The 13,540-nt window shown below is 31.9% G+C and overlaps 1 protein-coding gene across 3 annotated transcripts in view; it reads right to left on the reverse strand.

Annotated features, from left to right (window-relative positions):
- LOC143042713 (uncharacterized) overlaps nt 1-9,305 on the reverse strand; it is a 37,661-nt gene extending 28,356 nt beyond the window's left edge. Inside the window, exons 1-3 of one of the 3 annotated variants that reach the window (XM_076215143.1) lie at nt 8,113-9,305; nt 7,276-7,319; nt 5,266-5,334 (exon numbers count right to left, since the gene is read on the reverse strand). In XM_076215143.1, the coding sequence (XP_076071258.1) occupies nt 5,266-5,334; nt 7,276-7,319; nt 8,113-9,243 (1,244 nt within the window). In that variant the 5' untranslated portion in view covers nt 9,244-9,305. Of the gene's footprint in view, nt 1-449; nt 730-5,265; nt 5,335-7,275; nt 7,320-8,112 lie in introns of those variants that run through there. The other 2 variants (XM_076215144.1, XM_076215145.1) reach the window with 2 other exon arrangements.
- Between the last annotated feature and the right edge of the window lie 4,235 nt (nt 9,306-13,540).

Here is a 13,540-nt window from a genome sequence, read left to right on the forward strand (position 1 = left end):
AGTGTTAAGATGGAAGACCGTATACTGAAGTTGTATCGGATGTTGAATACAACTGAATAATAAAACTTATAGCATCCTCCCCCCAAAAACCTGCCATCGGGTTCTAAAAAAATTGTTTGGAATGTTGGTCAATTTGGAAAAAAATCGCCTTAACATGCAAAGCAAAAGTCTGATCAAAATATTGTTATTTAATTCAAAATTTTCACATATACTTTACAAATATAGAACAATATTTGGCAAATCAAAGCTAAATATTTTGTCAAACAACAGCTGATTCATAGAACGTAAAATTGTTATTCATTTACCAACAAAAGAAAGTTTGTTATATAAAAACAAAATATATTTAGCAAACATATGTAAATTATCAATTTTGTTTGTATTACCATATGTGGGACAAATAATATTGATACAACAATTCATGTTTATCTGATATCATCTGATATACTGACCTCCATCCATCGTGACCTTTAGGAACGACTGTATTCAACGGTAAATTCCTCCGATCCAAATAATTATCCCCATCCACTATATAAACAGGAAATTCCATTGTTAATCCCTCCCTATCCGGGACATACTTCCAACGAAAACACAAAATCCACAACAATTCACCATAAGTGCATTTTAATCAATCATTGTTTACTGTTTACTCGTAAAATCTCTTCCCCGGACAAGGATGGACTTCATGATGACGAAAGTAAACGTTGTAACGGAGACTAACAGTCTTAATTAAGAGGACTACTACTAGATTGATGAATGAATACTAACTTTGACCAAACATCAACATCATACCTGGCTGAACATGGCACCTTACCTCACATAGTTAATGACAAGTTAAGAGGCTCCCTAAGGGCACGTATATATTTATGGATAATATCAATTCACAATAATGCTACCAGGATCAAAAGTAATTTTTTTTTCTTGCATTCCATTTATTTTAATGTGCAACACCCACTTTTGATAAATTTGAAAATAATCCGATAACGAAAAGGTCGAGGTTTGATCGAGGATCTTTTAAAATGTGCAAACCAATATCGTATTATGGACCCAAAATATAATGTCCCCAGGTATCATAAAAGAATGTTACATAGAAGTTATGATTGTATATGTAACAATAGTATATACAAATAGATCAAAGTTTATTTAATGGATAAGTAAAAATCTCTTTTTCTTTAAGCCCCTCACAATCCATTGTGGTATTTATAGGGAAAGTGATACAACATATTTAGTTAGTTGATATTACAGAAATAATCTATTGATTTTCATGGGCTGATTTTCATTTTCTGTAATATCATGTATAAATTATAACCTTAAATGGGATCTAACCATATGTTGCAGAAAATAATACAAATTTTATAATAATTCATAGCGTTATATGGTATTACGAGGCCAAAACTATTTGCTAGTTTGATCAATCAATACATATAAGCTATACTATGATGTCAACTGCACATTTTTCATTCACCAAAAAACACCAATTATCATATGCATATAAAGATGAAAAAGAAGATGTGGTATAATTGCCAAAGTTACAACTCTACATGTACACCATAGACCAAATGTCATCGAAATTAACAACTATAGGTCACCATTCTGCCTTCAACAATGAGCAAAGCCCATGCCACATAGCAAGCTAATAAAAGGGCCCACATTGACAAATATAAAACAATTCAAATGAGAGCACTCAAAAACCTGATTTGTTTACTAAACAATAAATGAAAAACAAATATGATTGACAGTTTGACAAACCAAACCACATTCACTGAATCACAGGCTCCTGACTTAATTGGGAAATTGAGGCACATCCAGAAAGTTAAATTACTGTTTTCCACCATTTTAAGAGTGAAATGATAGATGACAACAATCCTATCTGACATTCATTCTCCATAATAAATCCTTAATGTAAGGGTTCAGTTTTTTAACTGACTTCTGAAACCAAGCTAATATCAAAATTATTTTTTAAACATGTAAATTATAAGCTGCAATGTACCTTTAAAACATACTGTTAGAAATTTAAATAGTTAAATCTATAAGACATTCTTAAGGCCCATAATGAAGAATTTAAACAATTTGATTGTATTCAGTCCCTTTATAGATTTCACAGGCCATAAATATATATATAGGTTAACTACTGTATATATAATGACAGCTTTATTTTGACATGTTTTGAACATACTCAGTTAAGAACAATAGATAAACCTTACAATGATAAAATCAGCCATCAACAATCTTTTAATATCTATACTTAAATAATGATATCCATCTAAATATGCTACTAATTAAAATAGATTAAGAATGAAGTACGAATTGCAATGGGATTTGTCATGAAGGGAATTTGGTCAGAAATTTTGCATTAAAAATTACCATATGCTGCACAGTGTCAAAGATGGATGTTTTAATCAACTTGTTACCACTATGGCATATTCAATATGATTTGTGCTCCTGATTACCATTGACACAGTTGTTTTTGCTATCTTTCAGTCTCAAGTTATATATTTAATTGCTTTTGCAACACAGATTTTGATCTGTGAGATTTTGATCTGTGAATTATAGGGTATATCTATTGCATCTGAAATACCTGAAATAAGCCAGTGATAAGGTGTAAAACTGTGGACTTTTGGTAGTGTTGTGGGTGACAATTAAACCAAGTACAACAAAATACTAATATTCCTTTAAGATTGTGTGCAGAGTTCTAGAACCCCTACTGAATTAAAGAGTTCATGAAAAATATTCTTCTTCAATGAAATATACCTTACAGAAACAATTGCATACAAATGGTAAATTCCCAATTAAGGTTAAGAAGATCAAAAAGGACAGATTTGTTAAGGATTGCAAATGTTCCGTTAAGAAGAGAGAAATTCAGGTTTTATTAATGACTTATTTGTTTTACCTATTGTTTTACACATTCCATTGTTCCAGCCCTTTACAAGACCTCACATTTTACACCTGAATTAATTACCAGGTGAAGATGTACACCTGGTATCTACATTCCATCTATATACTATGTCATATTTATACCATATATATTTATATACAACAGGATCACTACACTAAATACACATTCTTTTAACATACGAGCAGAAACTATTCACCTGTTTTTAGTTTTTGCACAAAAAAAATCTGATTTATGCACATTAGACTTTCCATACTACACTAAATACACATTCTTTTAGCATCAGAACATAAATTATTCGTCTTTTTTTATTTTTTGTAAAAAAAAAGTCTGGTGTATCCACAGAAGGCAAGCTAGGCAAAAATTGTTCACCTTTTTTTATTTTTGATTAAAAAAAGAAAATTTGGTTTATGCAACTGCTATTACTTTTGGTATTATTTTACGTGCTTTCATTACAATATCAACATGTTAAGTGTTATTTCAATTTGAATTAATTATTAATGTTTTACATAATGTTTATGCTTTAAACATGTTAAATATTGCTGATCCGAATTTAATATGTGCATTTATAATTCATGAATTGTGAATCTTGGTGACCGAAAATTGTGCAAATATGATTCCAGTACATGTTATAGTAAAACATAATACATGTATTTAAAAAAATGCAAATTATAATGTGAGTTTTAATCTATTATGCCAAGGTTAATCTTGTGATATTAATTCCATTAAAATATAGTTTCTTATTTGCATTACAAGACATGAATGAATTCTGTCAGAGACCCAAAGAACCAAAACATTATTTTCATATGCCAAGAAAACATAAAGCATACAGTTTTAAACAAACTGATAAGATTATTAGTGGGAAGGTTTTTCAAAGTTTAATTTAGGTTCTGCAACTGATTTACAGTAGCCATATAGCATCATTGTAAACATTTGAACATAAAACAAGTGTTTGTTGTTTGTTGCTCATTGTTGAAGGCCGTACGGTGATCTATATTTGTTAATGTCTGTGTCATTTTGGGGTCTTTTGTGAATAGTTGTCTCATTGGCAATCATACCACATCTTCTTTTTTATATTTGGCTCCAACATACAGATTTAATAAATAGCTTCAGTTTACACAGGTTTACTGGTTTGAGAAGGCAAGTTTCTCTGATAAAAGTTTTTTTGTAATTAAACTATCCAAAATCACAACAATAAAACACAGATTTTATCATTGAAACAATATTCCAGACAAACATCTTACCTGAACATGAGCATGGCTTAAAGTCTAAGAATGTTTCACTACTGATACCAATATCATCTTTTAATGACATTTATCTTAATTAGTTAATGGAATGCCAGACAGAGAATAAATAATAACACTGAAATTCAATTTAAAATTTCACATTTCTGATTTTATGATAATATCATTAAAATCAAGACAAATGTATAAAGTTTGTGGTCAACATCCTTAAAATGGTCAGTTCAGTGACCTAAAGACCAAAAGTCAAAGTCGAAATGTATTTTTTTATGAGGATGTGACTCATTAAATCTTAAAAAAACAATTTAAATACAAATCTCATCATTTCAAACAAAGGATAGTTAAATTTATGGTAATAAAAATTTAATTTTAGGATGAACTGATGAAGTAAAAAAAATATTATATAATTTACAAATACTTGTGAAACTACAATATAGATCAAAGCCCTATTTATGAGTTGTAAAAGTACAGTTATTAAAAGATCCACAAAGTGTATACTTTAAAAAGCCCTTACAAAAGGCTTATATCAATGCAAAGCTTTATTGTCACAGAATAAGATGTTTCTCAATGCTGAACACATTTTTACATGCTGGCACTTTCTTTTTCTATAACATGTATAATTTCATTTCCACCACAATCAATTATATCTACCAATTTACTAAAACAGGCGCACAATAAATCCAGTCTAAATAGGAATCTGAATATTATAAAATAATTCTTTATTTCTAAATAGAAATCTGAATATTATACATGCAGCAAAAACCAAACAAACCAAGATTAAAATTTGAGTTATCTCCCCTTAAGTATATATTTTTCTTAAAATTAGCAACCACCTACTAGAAGTTTTGAAAGCAAAATAAAACAACTGATTACTATTCATTAATGTAACAAAAACAGAAATCCTAATATCATATCATTATGTTACACATGCCACAAAACCAAACCAACCAGGATTAAATTTTAAGTTATCTCCCCTTGATTATATATATTTTTTTATAAATTAGCAACCACCTACTAGAAGTTAAGAAAGCAAAATAAACAACTGATTACTATTCATTAATGTAACAAAATACAGTTAGTCCACCACAGGTCTTATGTTAAGGAAAAATGTTACAAACATTTTCGTGTACATACCCGGAGTAACGTGGTGACTGAATTATTATCGGGACATGTTTCCTTGGTCTTATAGAATGTCTAGAATGTCTAAATTAGACAATTTAATCATAAAATTGCAGCAAATTTATCTAAGGTAAGCATTTTAGAAAATATATAATTATACAATATAAACACCCAATAAAGTAAAGTTTCTTGGTTGAAATATATATATGTATATATTATATATATAATAATTACGAATATTCGTGGGAGTACAGGTAAATCATGAATAAAAATGTTTTACAAATTAAAAAAATTCTGTAGTCTTATATACAGAAAACGGTGAAAACCTACAATTGTAATATCCAAGAAAATGCAAGTTTTACTAAACCCTAAAAAATTGGAACCAATAAAAATATGAGAATTAACAGTAAACAACATTTTACATTTAAAATTTTACCCATGACAACAAATTTTAGCATGTATCGTTATTTATTCTAAGAAAAAGCCACAGTAAACACAAAGAATTTTAAGGTCTTTCTATAAGTGATATCTGCATGTCAACGCCATCTAAATGCTTAAAAACAACTTAACCTTTTAACAAAGGTGACGACAGGACAACTTATCGCCCATCTCAACTCAAGTACTTATACACTTGTATAAAACAAACAACATATTCATGTGAATTTTTTTCCTATCCTATCATGAAAATACTTACATCAAGAAACAAGAGGACCTTCTTTAAACATGATTACTTTAAATACTTAATCAACTTGCATAAATGCACGCTTTTAATAAATTTCACAAAATGACACGTAAAAGTTACAAATTTTTGGAGTGTTTATTAGAAGGATGTGTGTCACTTATGGTCAGTTCAAGTGTTCATCAAATTTATGGAAGAGATTAAAACTTGATAATAACCTTTACGGGATTGTGTGTGCACATCTATAAAGTCAAGTTTTGACCTAAAACAACAAATTTATTTGAGGTATTATATATTTTCTATGTTTTCTGTTAGTGTTTGAAAGGACATTCACTGATTTGATAGAATTAACTTTAAACCAGTTTGTGCACATCTATAAAGTCAAGTTTTGACCTTACCCGGTAAACAAAAAAATATTTTTGAAGCACCATATATTTTCTATGTTTTCTGTTAGCATTTGGAAGGACATTCACCGATTTGACTGAATTAACTTTAAACCATATCTGCTGGCTTAACTACTTTCTTCCAGTGAATTATACACAAAAAAGTATCACATTTTACACAGATTTTATTTTTACTCTAGTAATCTCTAAAAAATCTAAATGTTGTTTGGTAATGAAATATTTACAATGTAACAAAACTTCCAAAGATGTCAATCTAATGAAGATCGATGTAAAAGAATAGAAATTAATCTAAAATATACTACTTTAAACTAATTATTTTCAATTTCTGGAGAAAATAAAAGTCTGAGCAGCATACAAATATAACTTTTGTAGCAGTAGAACTGAAGCAGTTATATGTTTATCAATCAAAGCAATGTCCAAAAATTTATCACTTTAAAAATTAGAGGTCAGCAAATCTATTTGGAACTCACTCAGAAGTGCAATGCAATGCCTGACACTGGAAGCCAGGACAGAGGGAGGGTAGGAGGGGTCCTGATCCCGAAATCTCGGGCTTAAAAACACGACATCCCGAGCTCCCGAAATTCAAAGAAAGAATTCCCGGATCCCGAAAGGGTCAATCCCGAAATCCCGAGCTTAAAAACACCTGATCCCGGAGTCCCGATAAAGGTCCTATCCCCCCTCAGGACAGCCTTGAGAGAATTTCCTCTTTGTAGAACCTCCATGTAATGCAATATATGAAAATCAATTTTCCAAATTGATTTAAGGGAAGAAATTCAGAAAAATCACACTTATGTAGGTGTGTCCAACTAGTTCCAAAACAAAATATTAAAAAAGATTAAGAAACCAGGAAAAACTTCAAAAATCTTCTGCAAATAATTTTCTTGCATTCTCACTTTCTAACTCGAGACTGAAAATAAAATAATCTAATTCTGTTTGACCTACCTCTGTGGTGTTGTATCTCCACTTGACTGTAAATCTTTAGTCATCTGTAAATATACCACATACAAATATACAGTTATCTCCCTTTGGTCAGCAATTTCAAAAGTAAACACAATTAATTGAAATTTCACGTTGATAAAAATATATATTCCTATGTGGTAAAATTTCATACAGTCTCTAATCATGGTAAATGTTTCACTCAGAAGACAGAACATTAATAAGAGTAGCTTATAAATCAAGACTTGCATGTGTGCTCTATTTTTATTTGTGCTTAGTTTTAGTTGTGCTTTAGTTTTGACATGTTTATATATGTATTTTAGTAATGCTTTGCATGTATTTAAATATGCCTGTGCTGTTGTCTGCATGTTGTGTGTTGTATTTTTGTGTTTATGTTATGTTATATTCTTTAAAAATATTGAATCAAAATAAAATTTTAGTATCCATATTCCTATAAGGCTTAACCAGAATATTAAAGTCTTATGTTTTATTTACAACTGCACACTTCTCTCCATTAATATTAATCTTGCAATTCGTTGTTGTTTATGTTCTGTTCAGATAAGTGCTTCAAAACATTTTAATTTTTTTCATTTGTTTTGTTCTTACTTTTGTACCTATTTTTCAGCCAAGGCTTTGTGTTGAAGATCGTACTTTGACCTATGATGATTTACTTTTACAAATTGTGACTTTTGGCAGTTGTCTCATTGGTACTCATAACACATCTTCTTACATCTATATTCATACCCAAAGAAGTATGCTTGTTATAGGGTTCTTTTAACTAAGAAACTTCTCATTATATAAAATTAATGTAGAATGACTATTTTCCTTTGAAATAAACCGTACCTGTTCTACCCTAGGCGATTCTAATGAATCACTTCTTTGGTGGTCAAAAGAAGACGAAATCACTGGTGTTACAGCATAGGGATCAACCAAACTAGAACCAGAATCAGAACCAATAGACTGTGGTCGTCTCGCTGTTTGGGACCTCACTCTCGACCATTCAGTTGGCTGTGGACGCATAGGTGGTCTCATCTCGGTGTAATTCCCACTGTCGGTTGACGATATTGACCTCGACCTTCTTAACTTATCACCCTCTGCATATTTCTTACGAAAAGATTCAGTGACAGACAACCTAGTTGGACGATCAGGTTGGGATTGTACATTTCCATTATTTTGAAGTTGTTGGAGATTTTCTTCTTCATCTGACGGTAATCTACCCGTTTTTGTAAGCATAAAATTTTGTAGAGCATTTTTCTGAGCACGTTTCAGATCATCTCTGGAACCAACTAAATCGGCACGTGATGATGACGGAGAAGGCGATTTCTTATCGCTACCACTGTTGGAGTCAGATCGTAAATCTAAACGAGAACTAGAAGGAGAAGGCAGTCGATCACTGCTTCTTCTAGACGAATCAGAACTTGAAGGACTGCGTAAATCAGTCTGAGAATGAGATGGTGATTGCGAAAGTTTCTCTCTAGGGTTTGTTACTTTAGATTGACGCATGTCCAGATCTTTGTTGGGTAATAATTGTTGTTTAGGTTCATCAAGTTTAGATTCTGAATGTGTCTTATTATTTGCCATTCTTTCTTTCATTGGCCTAAACTGTTCTGATGAAGTTCTTTTTAAGTTTGTTCTTTCCAATTCAGTTTTATTTTGATACTCACGTAATTTTTCGTTCACATGCCTTTTAACATCAAGTTCACTATAATTTTGTTCATATGAAATTTCTCGTGACTTTGATTTCCTAAGAGCATCTTGCCATCTTGCTTCAGATGTTTCTTCGTTAATTGCACCAAGCATTTTATCACTATTTTGTTTTGCTCTTATTTCATTCATCGGCAAATAGTTTGAATCAGACTGTGACCGACTATGAATAAATTGATGATTTTCACTAGAACTTGACGAGACTTCACTTTCTTGTCTCTTATGAATCAAGCTATGTGTTTCATCATATACCCCATAAGCCTTTTTCATAGACTGTGTCCTACCTACCCAAGCAGTAGTTTTTGATTTTTTATCATTGTTATTTTCAGATTTGAAATTATCTCCCTTTTTCTCAAATGGAGACTTTTCATCAACGAAAACTGAATCATTTGATTCCCTTCTAGCTGTATGATGTGCTGGTCCCGGTATTCCTGGAACATAAGGGCCAGGAGAAGCATCATAACTATAATGGGTACTAGTTGATGAAAAGGTATCAGTAGAACTTCCTGTCTTATGTGATGGCGTGGATGAATCGGTACTCGGTCTAGAAAATTTAGGTCGTGAATCTTCTCTTGCTGATCTGGGTAAATTGATCATACTTGAGGTATGATCTTTGTGACTCTGATTCACCAATTGTGCTTCCGATCCGTACCGAGAGTTTTGTAATCCACGGGTACTACTAAATTTCTGTGAAAACATTGACGGATCAAGACTACGTCTTGGACTTTTCAACTTTTCAAACTGATGTAAATGTTGTTTTTCAATATCGTAGGTCCCATCAGGTTTAGGAGATGTGGCACTTTCAGCTTCAGACAAATCATCATGAATTATAACACTACTATAAGATCCTGATTCTCTAAGTTCACCAAAATAATGAGAATAGTCAGAGCTTGGACTACGTAATCCACTACCACCACTTGAACTTGTTGATCGTCTTTTATGTTCCTGGGTCTGATTAGCCAATAAATCACGTGCAAGTTTTCTCATGAACGGTGCAGAATGCTGATCTGTTGAATCAAGTTCTGAATTTATACTTTTTAGTAAAATTTTATCCTTTTCACTAGTGCTCTTTGGTCTAGGTCGAGATTCGTAACTTTCCTCATGTTTATCACGAGAACGTTTACGCATATGAACAAAATCGTCATCCTTGTTCGTGTTTTCCGGAGAAGTCTGAATTGCTTGGTTTGATTTATCAAATGGAAAATGCATATTATATCCTGGGGATGAAGGCGACTTCTTTTTCGGTGAATTGAATTCTGTCTGTGTTCCTGTTGTATAACACACCATAGTTTTCTTCACAAGATAACTATTGTTTTTCGGATCATATATGCTAGTTTGAACATTGTCCGGATAATTATCCTTAGATCCATGCGGAAGTTTGGAATCCTTAGGACTTTGCATAGGACTTGTACTACTGTCTGTAAATTTGTTGTCTGGTGTTACATGTAACAAAGATTTATCTGAGTACCTCAAGTCACTGAATGATGGTTGTTTAGAGTCCTTATCTGGACTAAGTAATGGATTTGATCCCGAGTCTCTTGCTATCCTAGAAGAATTGGGAGACTCCTGGTAGCCTCTGTATTGAGGGGTGTATCTGTTATCTGCTGTTTTATTTGACACCCTTTGTGATGGATATCTCCCGTCACTCTCACGTTCTGGGGGGGACACATTATATTTTTCATCCCCAAATCGATGACCATCTTGGTCAAAGATTGGTTGCTGATATCCTGGTAGACTCTCAAAAAAGTCGTTCATTTTAGAATCAGTGTCTTTTTTATCACTTTTAACATGACTTCCATATTGCTGGTGTCTTTCATCTGGTCTTTTCAGAAAGACAGCAAAAGGAATAGGTTTTTTGAACCCAGGGTCACTTGCATTTCTGTCACTAGCTTTTCGTTCAGAATTTGGACTATTCCTGTCCTTTAATGCTCTAACATTATTTTGATTTGCATTGTGTTCATTTAACAAACTAAGTGGAGCATTTATAGGCTCGCCACTTTCTATATCAGCACTCGGTTGCGTTACTGGCCACGATGGATATTTAGCATGACTTTGGTTACTTAATGGCACATATTTTAAACTTGATATATCTCTGGTTGGTGGAGCAGGTGGAGAACACAAGGGACGATAATCCCCTTTCGTCAGCCCTTGAAGTTCTGGGTCACTTTCCTCCTTTTCTACTGGCGGGGGAAGTGTATATGACATCACATTAGGTTGGTTAATGCTTTGCTGTATATCTTGTAAGTTTTGATAGTCATTTGGATTATGTTTGGTGAATTGCGGTGACGATTGATAAAAGTTACTACTACTATGATATTGTCTAGGCGACTGTTTTTGGTAGGCATTTGGTGAAAACCATTTTTGATTTGCTGAATACGATGAAGATGATGATGATGTTGATGATGGTGTTGATTTTTTAACGTCGTCATGGATATTCGGACTAGATTTATTTATTAAAGGTGACGTGTAATTTCCAGTTTTCGGATGATGTGGTTCCTCCTTGTCGAGACTCGGAGAAGATTTAGATGGAGACAGATGAGGGTTGAAGTAACCTTGGTTACCATCATATTTGTTAGGTAATATTTGTTTTTGAGACAAATCCGCCATCGTTGGCCATTCTTTCACCTGCTTTGTTGTGGGGGTTGTTGCTTGCTCCATTGGTAGCTGATTATCCCTATTTTCATTCTGTACAGTGGCGCCCTCTCTCAATTCTCTACTTTCTTGGGTTTTATATGACTGTACAGTGGCACCCTCTCTCAATTCTCTACTTTCCTGGGTTTGGTATGACTGTACAGTGGCGCCCTCTCTCAATTCTCTACTTTCTGGGGTGTGATATGGCTGTATACTACCTTCTGTTGATGAACTTACTGAAGGAGGTTTATCATAACGCCTAGGTCTTGAACCACTGAAAAAGAAAAGACAAAATTTAATTTAAATTGCATTACTATCTAATAAATTTCAAAATGTCAAAATGTTTTCTTTAAATATCTTAATATAACAAATAACTTGTAAAATTGACAAAATCAAGTACATACGTCCATGAAATGAAACGCCTATTACCTATTTTTTATGTGCACTATAAAATTATTATGTTGCAATGGACATTTATATCAGTTGGGGTTATTTTCATAATATGAAAGCTTTGATCAATTTTTCAATAGCTATTGAGTCAAGTTCACTAGTTTTAACAACTTAAGAAGTGTCCTTCTCCTACACATGCATATAAAACACTCGTCGGCACTTAAAAATCTTTAAACAACAACTTATTTGTATGTTAAGATGCAGCCTTTCACGGATGTTTTCTGCGTGTTTCCTAGGAAACTCATAACAATGTACATATTTTCTATAGAATCAAAGGTATGCTGTCATTTTCATATTACGTAATCTCGTTACAACAGAACTGTTACACCATGTCCTTGAAAAGAACCCATGTAAAGTTTTAATTTGTTTGAATCGCATCTAATCAGATGCATATGCATGTCATTTTGTCATTAATTGTCTAATTAATAATTATGGATCACTTAATTATGGCTCGCATACTTGATCTGACATGCATTTAATTCTAATAACCATGTAGAAATTACCAGACCGAAAAAATTGTAATTTGTCATTTAATAAAGTGTAAATATTAAACAAAAATTATTAAAAGAATCTGATGTAATACGTCTTTTATAAGTAAAATATTACAGGTGCATGTTTCATGAAAAGTCTTCCTTTGTATTTTTCATGTTTATCTAACGACAAAACCACAGATATAACAAGGAACGAGACGTTATTACTGCCATAAACGGCTTAAAGTAAAAGTACTTTTAAATTACAACTATGAACTTTTCCAAATGCAGGATTTTAATAATTAGGGTATACACACATATTTTAATATTTGAATCTTTATAAATGAAAAAATTGAGAGAACTTAGGTCATTTCAACTTCAAGGTTAACAATTCAAATGTACTATAACATTTTTACGAATAAACTTTTTATCATATTTCTGTCAGTTGATATCACCAGAATTGCACAGGGGTAATAATTTAAATCATCATTATAATCCTTAGGATGCCTCAGGTAAACACTGTATAATACAGCAGCCAAATAAATAATTATATCTACAAATATGATCAAGATATGGATAGAAAATTACAATTTCATAACTTGTTGACATTTGAATAAAATACTAGTATAACTCCCTTTGATGAATAATATATGAAAAATGGATAATAACATTTAATTTAATATAAATATGTAAATAATATCTGAATTTTGTACTAACAATTGTACAGAATACATCATTCTGCACTCACATGACATGCATTTTACAACAAGCTTTAGGCACCAACTACAATTTACACAAAAAATACTACATTCTTAACAAAAAAAAACCTTTATCAAACATTTCCTATGGCAAAATGTATGCAAATCAGAATTTAACATTGCAATCTCTAATCTCTAATCTCTTAGCTAAGATGGAAACTGAAGCTTGAATTATCTTAACAGTAAGCAAATGATACACTGTTAACTGCAACTACAAATTTATTGACATTATAGATTGGATAAAAGATGTGATAGAAA

This window comes from Mytilus galloprovincialis, chromosome 8 (genome assembly GCF_965363235.1).
Source record: "Mytilus galloprovincialis chromosome 8, xbMytGall1.hap1.1, whole genome shotgun sequence".
Classification (NCBI taxonomy): domain Eukaryota; kingdom Metazoa; phylum Mollusca; class Bivalvia; order Mytilida; family Mytilidae; genus Mytilus; species Mytilus galloprovincialis.